Raw genomic sequence first — 14392 nt, forward strand, 5'->3', positions numbered from 1 at the left:
TCCCTGGGATCCGAGCGAGAACCTTGTCCGCGGTGGGCGGGGCCGGCCCGGAGCCCCGCCCCATTCACGGCCCCTGAAACCGAGCGCCTACAAGCCCCAGTCCCAGAAGGGAACTGCTGTCTGAGCAGGAAACCTCATCTTCACTGGCCAGCCGAGAGAGGAACTGGGGTCGCGCCGGGCGCCCGACGGACCCTCCCCGGGGACGAGCCTGCCCCACTCCGCCCCGCCCCGCCCCGCCGGCCGCTCCGCATCAGGTTCTCCAGCCACAGCCTTACCTGAATCACCAGGGCTTCCAGAGGATGCTCCTGCCACCAGCGGAGACCTCGGGGCAGCAGTGAAGGGGGCATCCATCTCCGCCCCCCATTCAGCTCCTCTCCTCCTAGTCCAGGGGCTCCCCCAGAGGGACGAGCATGGTGGTTTTCCGTTGGAGCCCCCTGGCTTGGGACGTCTGAGAAGATGCCTGCTATGAGACTATTCACTTGCTTCCTACAGCTTCTGGCCGGGCTGGCGCTTCCTGCTGTGCCCCCTCAGGTAAGACCCACCCCCCACCTCCCAGCCTGGCTCCCCTGATCTTCCCACCCTTGACACTCGAAGCCGGGCGCTCTGAAATCCCCTGACCCACTCCGGGGAGCGGCCCCTCCAAGGATGTCCACACATTTCTCAGGAGCCAGGGTGGACCACATCGTCTGGGAGGAGACCTCAGGCTGGGCTGTCCCAGACTCCAGCTCTGGGGTCTGTCTTGGCGGGGGCAGGGAAGCCACAGGGAAGGGAAGGAGGTTTCCTGTCTGGCCCCTGGAGCTCCAGTGGCTTTGCTAAAAGCATCTCTTCACTAATCCCAGGCCGGTCCCTGGCCTTGTGGTCAGGGTCGAGGCCTGTGACCAAGCAGACGCCCCCAGGACCTCTGACCTGGCCCGATGGAGGTGAAGCCCATAGAAGACGCCATTGGTGGGGAGGCTGGGCCCTGCCCCGACTAGGGCTCCAGACTGAGCGCAGGGCTTGGGGTGGGCTGGGGGCAAGACAAGAGGTCCTGCTGTGCCTTCTTTCCCTGGTGGGCAGCGGAGGTCCTGAGTGCAGGGCCTGGGGAAGTGAGCAGGGCCCTTTTCCCAGGAGCGGGGCGAGTCTGGCCAGGAGCCAGCTTCGGCAGTGAAATCCTGACAAAGCCAATGAGCTGCCTTCCCACTGCGCTGTGTCACTGCCTTGGGAGTCCCCAGCCTCAGCCCAGGAGTGGGTAGGCTGGACAGTCCCCTGAGGTAGAAAAACCTTATCACCCGCTACCCTCCTGCCTGCTGCAGGGCTGGTTAGAGGTGTAACGTTACCGGCAGCACCAGCTCATGGCGCCACCGGCTCCAGCCCCTTGGCTCCCACTGGTTGATCACCACCCCCTGGGCTCTGGCACCCAGCCAAGGCGGGCTGCACAGAGCCCAGCAGGGCTGGCCTGGTGGCTGGATAAGAGGGAGACCCCAAGGGATTGCAAGATCTTTGGGACACAGAAGACAAGGGGTCTTCAAAAACCTCCAGCCTCCCACCCTTTCCGAATGAGGAAACTGAGGCCCGAGTGAGGACTGGAGCCCACCTAGAATCCAGTGAGGTTTTAGTTGCACCTGGAAAGAGACAGCTCAGCTCTGAGAAAGGGCAGAGAGTGTGCGCAGTGGGTAGGAAGGAGCTCAGGGGGGGCCTCTACACTCTTGCCAACAGCACAGAGGCCCAAAGTGGTCCCCCTCATCTCTGTACCTTTCTGTCCACAGCAATTGGCCTTGTCTGCAGGGAACAGTTCATCAGAGATGGAAGGTAAGCCTGGATTGGTGCGCATGCTCACCAAGCCCTTTCCTCCCAAGCCTCTGCAGAGGATGGGAAAGAACTGGTGTGAAGAGTAGATGCAGGATGATATTAAGTTGGGGAGAATCTGCAAGCCGGCGGATGCCCTGGCTGACAAAGTTGGCAGGGCTTGAGAAATCCCCGCATTGTGACCCAGAGGCCCATAGAGGTATATTCCCAGGCCAGGGTCACACAGTGCCCAGAGAGCAGAGCTGGAACTAGTATACCCAGGGTTGGCCTAGTTGGTTCAGGGCCCCTTCCCAGCATGATGTCAGGGGGCAGATGGGGTATTGGAGGGCAGTGTGGGCAGTGAGTGCCAGGGGCCAGACTGGGGAGCTGGAAGCTGGATGCAGTGGGCAAACAATCAAGAGAATCAGGGAGGGGCGAGGGGACCTTCCAAGCAGTCAGCCCTGGCGGAGCTGCAGGGATCTGACCAGGCCTTTCCATTGATTACAAACAGACAGAACATGAGTCGCGCCCTCCCTGGCCTCTCCACTCCCCATCCCGGGTTGCATCAAGAGAGAATCTTCAAAGGGCGAACTGTTTGCCAAAGAGACATACATGCAGAAGGCAGGAGGCCCATGCCAGGAACCCTGCCTTGCCTCTCCCTCCCTGCAGCAAGGCCACACACCACTGCTGAGGCTTCCCACGGAGCCGCAGGAGAGGGAGCATGTAGGGACGTGCACAGGCACACGCGTGATAACCAGTGTGAGCTAGGAACACCCTCCCTCTGCTGGCCTGCCTGCATAGTAGGCAGCCTCTCCTGGGCCTGGCCATGCTTGCATACCTGAATCCAAGACCCCTTGGGCACTGAGCAGATGGGGAAGGTAGCAGACCTTGAGTTCATTGACATTCTTGCCCTCCTCCTGATGTGCTGTCTGGGACTGGCACAATATTACGCTCTCTGAGATTTGGAGAGGGACCTGTCATCAACTCCACCCCGTGGCCTTTTTGATGCTTTTAGTGTATTTCAGGCAATAGTACCAAAGAAGTCTGAGCCTCAGTTTCCTCATCTGTAAAATGGGAGCAGTCAACTACATGATATCTAAGGTTCTTTTTCTAAGATCGTAGGATTCTCTGACTCCATGGAAGAGACACGGGAGTATATGTCTTCCAGAGCCAGGGTAAGGAGGCTTGGAAGTATCAATTCATCCTAATAACTAGGGAGCCTGTGTTGTGGCCAGGGGAAGTCCCATGAGCTTTGGACCTCAGAGATCAAAATCTGAAAATGTCATCCCCACCTCTGCTAACACCAGACAAGAGACAGCATGCTCTGTACTTTGCAGCTATGGATGTCGATTTTTACTACCACCATCATGGTAACAGCACTGGACATTTACTATAATTCTGTGCTGACCACAGGCTGTGAACTAGGAAGGCCTTTGTATTCTCCACATTTTATAGATGAAGAACCTGAGGCTCAGAGAGGCCCTTGGAATTGCCTAAAGCCTCAGACACCCCTCAGTGTCCACAGCTTATGGCTGAGCAGACACGAGCAGATTGTCCCTTGCGGCAGCTGGCTGTGTGCCCCAGTGACTATGGAAAGGACACCTGCCAGGCTAGGGCTCATGGCCAGCAGCTCTGCCCAGCCCTGTGTCCCCTCCCCAGTGGCCTCCCCAGGAGCTTACTCTCAGGATTAAACATTTCCCTTCTTGGGTCTCCTCGGTCCCGGTCCCGAGTAGTAGGCAGCTGGAGCCAGGTAGGAGGCTCTCCCACAGGGCCGATGAGAGAGACGAGAGCTCAGAGCTCGCTGTGGTCTGGGAGCAGCCTTCCGCTGCCCTCACCCCCACCCCTGCCTCTGGAGCAGGTCTGGGGCCAGAGGAAGTGCTCTCAGGAGCAGCTGAGCAGAGCTCTTTCCTGAGGGGCTCAGCCCACATCTGGGAGTGGTCACCGCTCTCCCAGTCAGCGGGCCCCTCACCCAGTCCCCTTTGTTTCTCCCACACATGCAGACAGCGGCCTCCAGGGATGGATTGCCCTCTTTCCTGGTGGCTGCCAGGTAAAGCAGTCTCAGCTCACCTCCTTCTCAGACTTTCCCCAGCACAATCTGCCCTGGCAGCCCGGAAAGTGGTGGGTTTCAGGGCCCCGAAGCCTGCGCCCTGTTGACACAGTCTGTACGGTGGGGTGTGGGGGCGAGGAAAGGAAATCCCTTCTTTTGCCGCCAAGGCAGAGCCGGCTCTGCTTAACCTGGCTGGGGCCCCGACAGCCCAGCTGGAATGGGTGTGAGTTTGCAGAATGTTAGAGGTTTGGGGGACTCTTTCTCTGTGGCTGTCCCCCTCCCTGATGGCTGATCCCAGGGCAGTAGCTGGAACCTTCCACGGCACTTTGGCGGCTGGCTATTCCTCTGCTGTTATTTGTGCTTTCCAAGGCAGAGATTAAACATTCAGAGTTACATAGTACGCATGAAGATTTTAGACTAAACATGTATTCATGGAGTTATGATAGGGAGGAGCCCCTCTGACTTGTACTGCAAAGGTCAGCTTCCCCAGGGCTTCGGGGCTGCCTATGGTGAGAGGGGTTTGTTTCCCACTTGGGGTCCAGGGAGAGCTTCCTAGTGGCCTGGAGAGGTAGGATCAGGGGAGGCATCTGGTCTTTCTCCCAACCCTAGGCCCAGCCCTAGTACCTCCTAAGCAGACAGGGCAGAATGGAGCAGCAGACGCCCAGATAAGCACGGTTTATTGCTTCCGTGGCCTCCTCGGCCAGCTCCACGTGGACACACTGCCTCTTGAGTATTTTCCACCAGCTTGCAGCCTTTCCCCAGGGCCTCTGCTAGGGCTGAAGTTTATTTTTTCTCTGAGATTACCCTGAGACTCATGTCCTCATAGGCTCAGTGCAATGGACTGTGGCCCCTCTGCCTCCGAGGAAGGGCCATGGAAGGAAGTGAGGGGCTGCTAGGAAAGCCACTGCTCTAGGGAAGAGGCTTCAGAGCCCCCAGGTGACCCAGCTTCCATGTCTTCTCCCACCATCAGGTATAGGACGGGATGACCCACGGCTGGAGATGTTTCTCCACCCACGGTATCAAGGCTAGGCTGGGTTATGTGTACAAAAATCACAGACTGTCTGTCAGAGCTGGGAGAGACCTTAGCAACCATCTATTCCCAACCTGCCTCTTTTTCCCTAGCTGAAGAAACTGATATACCCAGAAAGATTAAGTGACCTTCCCAAGGACACATGGCCAGTGCAGGGCCAGGACTAGAAGCCAGGTCTCCTGGCTCTGGCTCCTCACTTCCTGTGAGCCACCGTTGGGGGTCAAGTCCCAGGCCTTCCCTTGAAGGAGCAGCATCTTTTGAGAGATTCCAGATCAGCCCCCAAAAGCTCCTAGTCATGACCACCATGACATCGTGGGGGCCAGGGACGTCCCTGATAATCCTCAGTGAACTATCATCTAATCATTCAGTAATTACTTAGCCTGTGTTTACTGGGTGCTTGGGTCCCTGTCCTCACAGAGCCTCGACTTGGTTGTAAAGGAGATAAAAGCCACCAGCGACTGAGATAAGACAAGCCCTCGGGGACTAGTTATGCTCAAAGGAGGAACATCTGTTCATACTAGAAAAGTTGGAGAAGGCTTTGGAGAGGAGGCGGGAAGTGGACCTTGAGAAACGGGTGGTCAGCTTTATTTGGTTAGAAATGAGAAGTAGAGGGGGCGGGGAGCATAGCCCAAAGGTGGAAATTATGGTGCTGTGGCGGGGTTTGGTGCAAGGGCTGGTCCCCAGTCCCCACTAAAATGGGGAGTGGGGATGGAGTGCATTGCTGGCCGTGGTCTTGGCTGCCTGGCAGCGGAGCTGGCCCAGAGTGGGGCAGAAGATAAGCTCTAGGGGGAAGGCGAACCCTCCCCGCGAGACTCTGTAAGCCAATCTCACAGAATTTGCAGAACTCACTGTTTTCTGCAAATTCTTTAAGACCGAGGAAGCACTGGGTCAGGCCTGAGAAAGACCCAGCGGGCCTGGGTTGCTGCCAGGGCATGTTTCTCGAAGCTCCAAGGCAGATGTGGGTACCTGAGTTGAGAATAGAGCGGAGAGCTCAGGACCCTGAGGAATTCCATTCCACTGAGATTTCTGTCCAGCTGATGACCTAAGGGTCCAGCAGTTTTCTCAGACAGATCACATCAGTTCAGATGGAGGAAGCTCGGATAAGCCGGGGGCTTCTTGGAGAAGGAGGTGTGGGCTAAACTTGGAAGGCTCTGCAGGGCCTAGGGAGCCAGGACTGGGGCTTCAAGCAGCAGGCCCCTCCTGTGCTGACTCAGCTGACTGTGCCCCTTTCTAGTGGTGCCCTTCCAGGAAGTGTGGGGCCGCAGCTACTGCCGGGCACTGGAGCGGCTGGTGGACATCGTGTCGGAGTACCCCAGTGAGGTGGAGCATATGTTTAGCCCGTCCTGCGTCTCCCTGCTGCGCTGTACGGGCTGCTGTGGCGATGAGAACCTGCACTGTGTGCCGGCGGAGATGGCCAATGTCACCATGCAGGTAGGGAGGTCTCCTCCTCATGTCCCGCCTGCCCCATCATCCATACCTGTCTCAGAGGGCCACAGAACCTGCCAACTACAAGGGATCTGGAGAGGAGAGGAGGCAGGCCAAGGTCACAGGACTGCAATGGGCCCCCAGGCCTGGGTTCTTACCCCCTTTTTGAGCCCCTGTCCCAGCTTTGAGCCCACTCACCTCCTCCCTTATCAGCTTTCCCAGGCTCTAGCTTAGCCCTACTCCAGAGCTCAGGATATCTGGTTGAGGTTAGAAAAGACATCTGCTTAGATTCAAGAAGTCCCTGTTTATACCAGTAGCATTTAGTGCTCTAAGCTTTGCTTTCACATACACCCCCCGCACCCCCACCCCACATACATGCAATGGTTTATTGAGCACTTACTAGGTAATACCAAGTAAGTTTTGTGTTAGGCACTTCATAAATGCTACCTCAACAGTCAATTCTTGAGGGCAAGTGTTATTCCCATTTCACAGATGAGGAACTTGAGGTTCAAAGATGTTCTTTCTCTTGCTCAGAAGGTGGAAGAGCCAAGATTTGAACATAGGTCTCTCTGACTCCAGAGCATGGGCCCCCTTCCTACACTGTTGCAATGCGGGTGGCCCTGGGTAGGGAGGGACAGGGGTCTCCCTCAGATTCGCATGCAGGTGGGAGGGCTGTTCGCCCCACACTCAAAGCAGAAAGAGGGCATGTAGTCCAAAGGCTGATGGGAAACAGGGAGTCTGGTTCTCCCCACAAGGAGAGGGTGAGAGAGTGTTGGAAATCCATGGGCCACCCCCCAATCCAGGCATCCAACCTTTCTCTCCTTGCAGCTCCTGAAGATCCGCTCTGGGTACCGGCCCTCCTACGTGGAGCTGACATTCTCTCAGCATGTGCGCTGTGAGTGCAGGTAGGTCTTGAGGGTGTGGCAGGGACGGGCCGTGTACTTGGCATCCTCAGACAAATAGTTGCCCATCGCTGCTGCAGGTGATACTTCCTTCCCGGCCGAGGGAGACAAGGGAAATCAGGGACCAGTGGCAGCTGCATTTTGTCTCCTCATCAGCTGGTTTTTGCCTGGAGAGGTAGTCTCAGCAGAGGCTTGCAGGTGCTCAGGGCACACCATCCCCTGTCCCCACCACCACTGAGATGGGAGACAGCTGCCACCGCCCTGGAAGAGGCACCTGAGGCAAGGACATTGCAAGCCTGGGCTTCGTTCTGGGCCAGGCTGTGGCCTGTGGAAGGGGACAACTGGGCCGAAGAGCACAGGGAACGACAAGCCCTGGTGGGAGGAAAAGAGCAGAACAAAGGAGGCCCTGGGATTTCTTTAAACTCATGCCCCACCTTGCAGAGCTTCTGACCAGCACCAGTCTGCTGTCCGTTCCCAGAATGCTCTGAACACTCGTTATAGGGAGGAGCAGGCCGGGCACTGCCAACCAGGCCCAAGGAAGAGACATGCTGAAGTGCTGTCTTGGTGCCCCTTGGGCCACGGATGTAGGCACCAGACCAGGTCCTGAGCTCTGTCCTGGGGCGGGAAGAGGGGGAAGGCCCACCGTTTATTGTGCCCCTCCTCTGTGCCTAGCCCCACACTAAGCACTTGAATGCGTTTTCTCATTTATTGTTCAAATGTTCACATTCTCATTCAAATGTTTCTCAATAAGCATTTATTGAGCACCTACTGTATGTCAGGCACTGTCCTAGATGCTTGGGATACAGTAGTGAGCATGACAGACAAGATCCCTGCTCTCACAACAACCCTAGGAGGTAGGTATAACTGTCGGCACCATTTTATAGATGAGAAAACTGAGTCTTGGTATGGTTACATGAGTTGCCACAGCTTATAAGCAAACCCCAGCCGGTCTAACCCCTAAGCCTGTCCTTTTTCATGCTACCTCTCGTGGCCATTGCCACGCTTTCCAGGAGCCCCCGTACTTCCCTGGGCTTGGCCCTGCCTAGCGCGCAGGGCTCTGGCCACCCCTCTTGGACCTGAGTCCAGGCTCCAGGCCCTCTTCACTATCCTACTGTTTGGGGCTCTGCTTCAGTTCGTTTCCTCCCATCCCTCTCAGCCAGGGCTTAGCCATATAACAATAGTTTGGTAATGAAACCTCCTGGGCACAGTGCAGGATGGCGACCTTTTGCCTTCCACATCACCCTTGCCCTCACAGCCACTCTGTTGGGACAGGCAGACAAAGAGACTGAATCTCCAAAAGTGTCTCGGACTTGCCCAAGATGGCAGAGACATGACCAGGCAGTCCAAGGCCCTGGTATCCTCCCTGTCTCCCAAGGGAGACAGCCCGCCTAGGGCAGCATTCCCTGGCCGTGCTGCCCCATGCCCCTACCCCTGTTCCCAGAGAAGACTGAGGCCCTGTCACCTTCCAACGGGCTGGCCAACAGGGACACCTTTCTTCTCGCTTCTGGGCCAACAGCCACAGCTCCGGAGGCAGAGCCAGGACGTGCCTGGTGAATGCGAGGCTGTGCTTATCTCCCCTCACTCCGCCCCTCTCCCACTCCTCCTGCTTTGCCTGCAGCGTCACACATCCCCGGCGCGGGGGTGGCAGTTGTGTCCTGACAAGCAGCCTTAGCTGGCAGCAACCATCCTCCAGTCCGTGGCCTTGTCCCTCATTTACTGTCCTTAAGGAAACTCTGAGTGCAAGGACAAACCCTCCAAGGGCAGGCAGGAGCAAAGGAAGGAAGTGAACAGAGAAGGCAGCGGAGAACAGACTCACAGACCCCCAGATGTGATGCCAAGAAGCTGAGAAAGGCAGAAGGGTCTGCAGAGGGGCCCCAAGAGGGAATTCCTACCTCTCTTGCTGGAGTCACCAGAGTGTAGAGTGGGAGCTCAAGCCCAGAGACCGCTGACCATCTCTCCCTCATTAGCTCCATGCTACCCCCTAGTGGCTTTAGCACCAACTGCAGGACCAGGACTCCTGAGGAGAGGTATTGGGGTGGCCGCGAGCCCCTACTTACTGCTTTCCTGATTCTCCCCTACCCCTCTCTCTGTCTGTTTTTTCAGGCCTATGTGGGAGAAGATGAAGCCAGAAAGGTAAGTGGCCTGGCTGGGGCTCTGGACTATTCTCCAGCCTTCCCGCCCCTGTCCTATATAGCATGGGGCCCCCAGCCACTCTGTCCTGACGCTTTTGGCTTATTGCAGGAGGAGACCCAAGGGCAGGGGGAAGAGGAAGAGAGAGAAGCAGAGACCCACAGACTGCCACCTGTGAGTGTGAGGCGGGGGATCTCAGGGATGGCAAGGAGGCTGGGCCAGAGGGAAGCCCATGCCTGCAGGGGTCAGTGGTCGGGAAGGGAAAGCAAGGCCCAGTTCAGTTTTGGGAGCCAGAACAGGGAGCTGCACGTGGAAAGATTATAGATCCCAGGAAGCGTCAGGGGGCCTTGATTCTTGTCCTGACTTAGCCCGAGTCTCTGTGTGGCCTCAAGCAAGTCATGTCTCCTCTCTGAGCCTAATTTTTCTCTCTGTGTAAAATGAGGGGTCAGGGGCCCACCAGGCATTTAGTCATTCTAGAAATATTTACCAAGTACTTATTGTGTGCCAGGTATACCAGTAAACAAAGCAACAAGATTCTTGCTCTTAAGTGCTTACCTTCTAGTGATGAAAAGTCCAACAGCTGAAAATGTATCCAGGGCTCAAGTAGTGACCCTAGTTGAGGGTGTAACCACTCACTGGCTCCCAGACCAGTATTTATGTGCCCCCTCCAGGGGGCCTTGGGGTCCACTGGCTTCCTCTTTCCCTCTTAGTGTTACCTGCGTACGTTGGCTTCACACATGGTGACCAAGGCTGGCGTCCAGGCCTGAGTATGGCTGTGAAAAAAAAAAAAGGGTTAGAGAGGGGAAAACCCAAATCTGTGAGCATAAATAGTAAAAATAAAATATTTCACATCTACAGTAACTCAGTCACACTGATGTTCCTCCCAGCTCTAAGACTCCAGGAAATCATTTCATGCTGTGTCCCTGGAGCTGACCCAAGTCTTACCCCATGCTCCCGCCCCTCCATGAGCAGAGACTTTCACTCTAGTCCATGAAGACAGGGATTCTGGAGAAGTTAGTTTCCCAAAGGCATGTGGCTCTCATTTCTCCTCTGTGCCCAGGCAGCAACTTGGGGGAGGAGCTGGCAGTGTAGTCCACGCAGGGCACTCCCTCTGGCGGCGTCAGCCCAGGTAAAAAACATCTCATTGCCCCATCTTCCAGAGCGGTGGTCTCCAAATGTCTCATTCAGAAGTCTCCTGAAAGAATTTCAAAAACCCATCGGCTCCCTTGCTCACTTTTAAGTTAACATTGAACTTTTCCATCAAAATTGTGAATAGTTGCAAAGGATATCATTTTTGGCATGTTATAAATATTAGTATTTTAACATTAGCCATTATATAAGTTTTCAGATGTAGCCTATGGAATAAGGCATCCTAATTTAATGCCATCATCCACTTTAAAAACAAAAAAACAAATATATACAAATATATTTGAATATTCTTCTTTAATAGTTGTCGCACATTTACATTGCTTCTTTTTTCCTTGAACTTGTATTTCCTTTTTCCTTGCCCCACAGAATTTCAGCCTAATGTAATTTTTTTAATGCTCAAAAGTCTTTTATATATCACCTTGTCATATGTATCTGCCACAACATGGTATATAAGTTTGAATTATTTTAAATTTCCTGTGAACATAAAACTCTAAATTAAATTTTCTTCTGGAATGAATTATCACAATAATTATTAGTAGTACCAATTTATAAAAACAACAAAATATATTATATATTAATAAATATTAAACATAAAAGTACAACCAATCTCATTGGGGATGCATCTGGATGACATGGATGTGGCTACCTCGTTTCAATTAGTTAATGAACCCATTAATGAATGTTACCTCTTGCCAGACTGAAACAGGATTCAGCATTAATTCCATTCCTGTTCATCATTTTTTACAGACGAAAAGGTTGAGAAACTATGCTTGCATAAATAAGTAATTGGGACTAGATGTTACCCAATCGCTTGAACTTGTCCACGTAAGAAACGTCCAAACCTGTAGAGAATTTTAATGAGTTTACTTAAGCCAAACTGACGACAATTGCTGGGAAGTAAAATCCCAACAGGTTGAGAAAATGCCCCTGAGAATGGCAGTTTTGCAGCTTATTTTATACATTAGAATCAAAGGAGGAGACGGACGGAGGGTTACATAAAATTCATTGGTGGTAGATTAACGGAACAGGAGAAAGCAAAGCAGGGAAATCTCTGGGATTGGATAAAAAAAATAAAACGGAGAGACATACTTCCTTTACACTAATTAACACTTACAGCACAGAGAGGTGGTATATGGGGGGAACAAGACAACACTGAGGGGTTCTGTGGCCTCCTGCTCTGGTGCAGAGGTTGTGCCCTGAGGGGTCTGGAAAGAGGGCATTACTCTGACGTTCCAAAGGTATGTTATCTTAGATGCAAAAAGACAATAGACAGGCTCATTTAAGGTAAAGATTGACATCTGTCGAGGAAGCTACTGGCCTACGACCCAACTACCTGCCATAACCCGCTTTTAGTTAAGAATGCTTCTTTTATGTTAAGATCATCCTATACCGTTACTTTCAGTCTCTGAGTTTGCAGAGCCTGCCATGCTGGCCTCCCTGAGCTTGTCAAGTTTAGTTTGTGGCCCCTTTTTCTTCCACAAACTCCTTCCAAGTTATTTGCCAAAACCCATAAGGTGATACTAACAGTGCCTTCCTTCCTCATGAGATGTTGATGAGTAGATGAGAGAGAGCTTAGTGCAGGGCTGGGCACCTGGGGACAGGCTCATGAAGGGTGGCTTCTAGCTTCTTACTGGCCTTGGTGCAAGCAGAGATCCAGGCGTGCTGCAATCTCCCCATGCTCCCTGCCCAAGCTTCCCCTCTGTTTGTCCCCTCTCCCATAGGAGGGACCCCACCTTCCACGGCGTGCTGACACCTGCTTTCTGTGTTTGGTTTCTGCAGGTGCGGAGATACTGTTCCCCGAAGGTAACCAGCCCCTCGGAGGAGACCCCACACCTGGCTCGTGTATTTATTACCGTCACACTCTCAGTTACCTCCCTGCTGGCACCTGCCCTCTATTTATTAGCCAATTGTATCCCTGCTGAATGACTCCTCCCTCCAAGACGAGGGGCAGGGAGGGACAGGACCCTCAGGAATTCAGTGCCTTAAGCAGAACGTGAGAGAAAGAAGGCAGCCACAGATCTGTGTGTGTTTCAGCTTGGGAAGAAGCAAGACATGTGGCTCTGTGAGGGGCAAGCCAGGCCCCAGTGGCCCTGGGAGTCTCGAAGGGGCTGGAGAGGGAAGAAAAGAGTGGGACCCACCGCCTATTCCTAGGCCTTGGGCTCTGGATGGACAAGCAGCCCTTTGGAAGCTCCTGGCTAGGATGGGAGTGAAGGAGCCTGCTCTGGCCATCACGGCCCCTGCTGAGTGGGAAGGCAGGCAGAGGGCTGGAGGTGTCCTTCGGCTTCCTCTTCCTGGCAGCAGCCCTGCACCCAGTAGAGCAGAACACTCGCCTTTGGAGAAGAGTGGTTGCCTGGGGCCTTTGCCACTACTTGTCCCCTAGATGTCTCTTCACATTTTGCCACTGTTAGTGCTGGGACATTGTTCTTTATGGCCAAGGCATCACCATCCTGCCCCTGGCAGGGACACAGGCAAAGAGGACCCCAGGCTGGACATGGAGCAAGCTGCTCTACGCAGCTGTCTGACTGCCAAGCCAGATTCTCTTGAATAAAATATTCTAGTCTGAAAACAGCTTCTCCGAGGGAGTGTGTCTGCCGGAACAGTGGGTAACAGCTGAAAATGGAAGCAAGACAGAAAAAAAGATCATAGGCCCCAAGGCTGCCCTCGGGGTGGCTCCGGCCTCTCCTGCAGCTTCCTGGGGTGTCCTCTTCCCAGCTGCTAAAGGCAAAACCCTGAGGTCCACTTGTCTCACAATGAAGGGTTCCCAAGATGTAGTCTTGGCCTCAAAGGTGGGGAGCCCAGGACCCACCGCCGCTGAACACTCTCAGATTCAAGAGCCCCAATCCCCTTCCCCTCCCCCAGGCCACCCCTCAGTCCAGTGGCCAGCCCTCTAGACTCTCAGTGAATGGGGGCACCGAGGCTCCTCAGGTCCTGGCCCCAAGGAACTGCGCTGCACATCTCCAGCCTGCTCAGGCTGCCGAGTACAGGGGTCTGTGGATGCTGCCTGATTTCTTCTTCCTTTACCTCTCGTCTTCCTCTGCCTGCCTCCTGAAAGCCTTGGCATGAAATGAGAAAATTATGCTTTTTTTTTTTCTTTTTTCAGTCCAAACCACTTACTATCAGACTCCCATCTGCCTCTTACCTGCAAGATGTGATGTTTTATTGTTGTATGTGTTGTGGGAAGGGCAGTTCCCAGTTCTCCCACTGCAGGCTGCTTCAGACAAAGCCATAGGGGCCCAGGAGCAGGCCCGCCTAGGGCTTTGCAGGGAAGCCAAGGATAGTCCAGTGGGGTGAGGTGGCCCTGGCCAGTCAGCTGCCCTTGGCGGTCAGGAGGACACTGGTGAGAATGTGCTTCTGGCTGGTGATCACAGAGGGGGTGTGGGCCAGCCGTAGAGGACATGATTTGCAGAAGAAATGCACTTTTCTCTCTTGCTTCTCCATTCTTAGACTGTAGCCATTCTGAGCTGTTTTGCTTTTGGTCGACTGAGAGCTGAGAAGAATACCCCTTTCCCTTGGCCAGGCTATGTTTTGGCCCCAGGGACCCCAGCCCAGTCCCAAGGCTCTCAGCTTCATAAGTTGCATAGAACTAGACAGAGACCAGTGGAGCTCCCGAAAGCCAGAAGCAAAAATCGGTACCCATGGCCAGGAGCCTGGCAGCAGGAATGAGTAGGAAATGAGGAAATGAACTGACCGGTCCATTTGACCATATTGGCAATCCTTTCATACCAGTTGGGTCCTACAGGGCCCTTTTCATCTGCAGGGGATGGAGGGGTCTGGCTTCCTCCTCTTCCCGGCAGCAAGATCCAGTGGGGACTAAAACACACAAGGACTTGCTCTCTCAGACCTTGTATTTGAGTGGAGAGCCAGACCATAATCATATGTTGTAGGATATTGGGTAGACATTATTGTTGCTCAAATTGGTGATTGGACCTAGAGCTAAAAAGAGGT

The 14392-nt window shown here is 54.0% G+C and overlaps 1 protein-coding gene and 1 long non-coding RNA gene across 3 annotated transcripts; one reads left to right on the top strand and one right to left on the bottom strand.

Annotated features, from left to right (window-relative positions):
• Window positions 1-74: 74 nt before the first annotated feature.
• Window positions 75-13013, top strand: PGF (placental growth factor). 2 transcript variants are annotated; one of them, XM_011370857.2, is made up of 7 exons: window positions 75-531; window positions 1746-1788; window positions 6076-6272; window positions 7095-7171; window positions 9272-9301; window positions 9410-9472; window positions 12227-13013. In XM_011370857.2, the coding sequence occupies exons 1-7, from the start codon at window positions 457-459 to the stop codon at window positions 12252-12254; spliced, it is 513 nt and encodes a 170-aa protein (XP_011369159.1). In that variant the 5' UTR covers window positions 75-456; the 3' UTR covers window positions 12255-13013. The 2 variants fall into 2 exon arrangements, with proteins under 2 accessions (XP_011369159.1, XP_011369160.1); XM_011370858.2 differs by lacking the exon at window positions 9410-9472.
• LOC105299222 lies at window positions 7106-10916 on the bottom strand. The gene is made up of 3 exons (XR_896509.2): window positions 10244-10916; window positions 9854-10071; window positions 7106-7540 (listed from the first exon to the last, which is right to left on the bottom strand). It is a non-coding gene; the product is annotated as an uncharacterized LOC105299222 (long non-coding RNA).
• Window positions 13014-14392: the final 1379 nt, after the last annotated feature.

Source organism: Pteropus vampyrus, unplaced genomic scaffold, assembly GCF_000151845.1.
Source record: "Pteropus vampyrus isolate Shadow unplaced genomic scaffold, Pvam_2.0 Scaffold177, whole genome shotgun sequence".
NCBI classification, from domain to species: domain Eukaryota; kingdom Metazoa; phylum Chordata; class Mammalia; order Chiroptera; family Pteropodidae; genus Pteropus; species Pteropus vampyrus.

Coding starts and splice junctions, on each gene's coding strand:
- PGF (XM_011370857.2), top strand. CDS start 457: ATGCCTGCTATGAGACTATTCACTTGCTTCCTACAGCTTCTGGCCGGG. Junction 6,273..7,094: donor TGGCCAATGTCACCATGCAG/GTAGGGAGGTCT, acceptor CTCTCCTTGCAG/CTCCTGAAGATCCGCTCTGG. Junction 7,172..9,271: donor CATGTGCGCTGTGAGTGCAG/GTAGGTCTTGAG, acceptor CTGTTTTTTCAG/GCCTATGTGGGAGAAGATGA.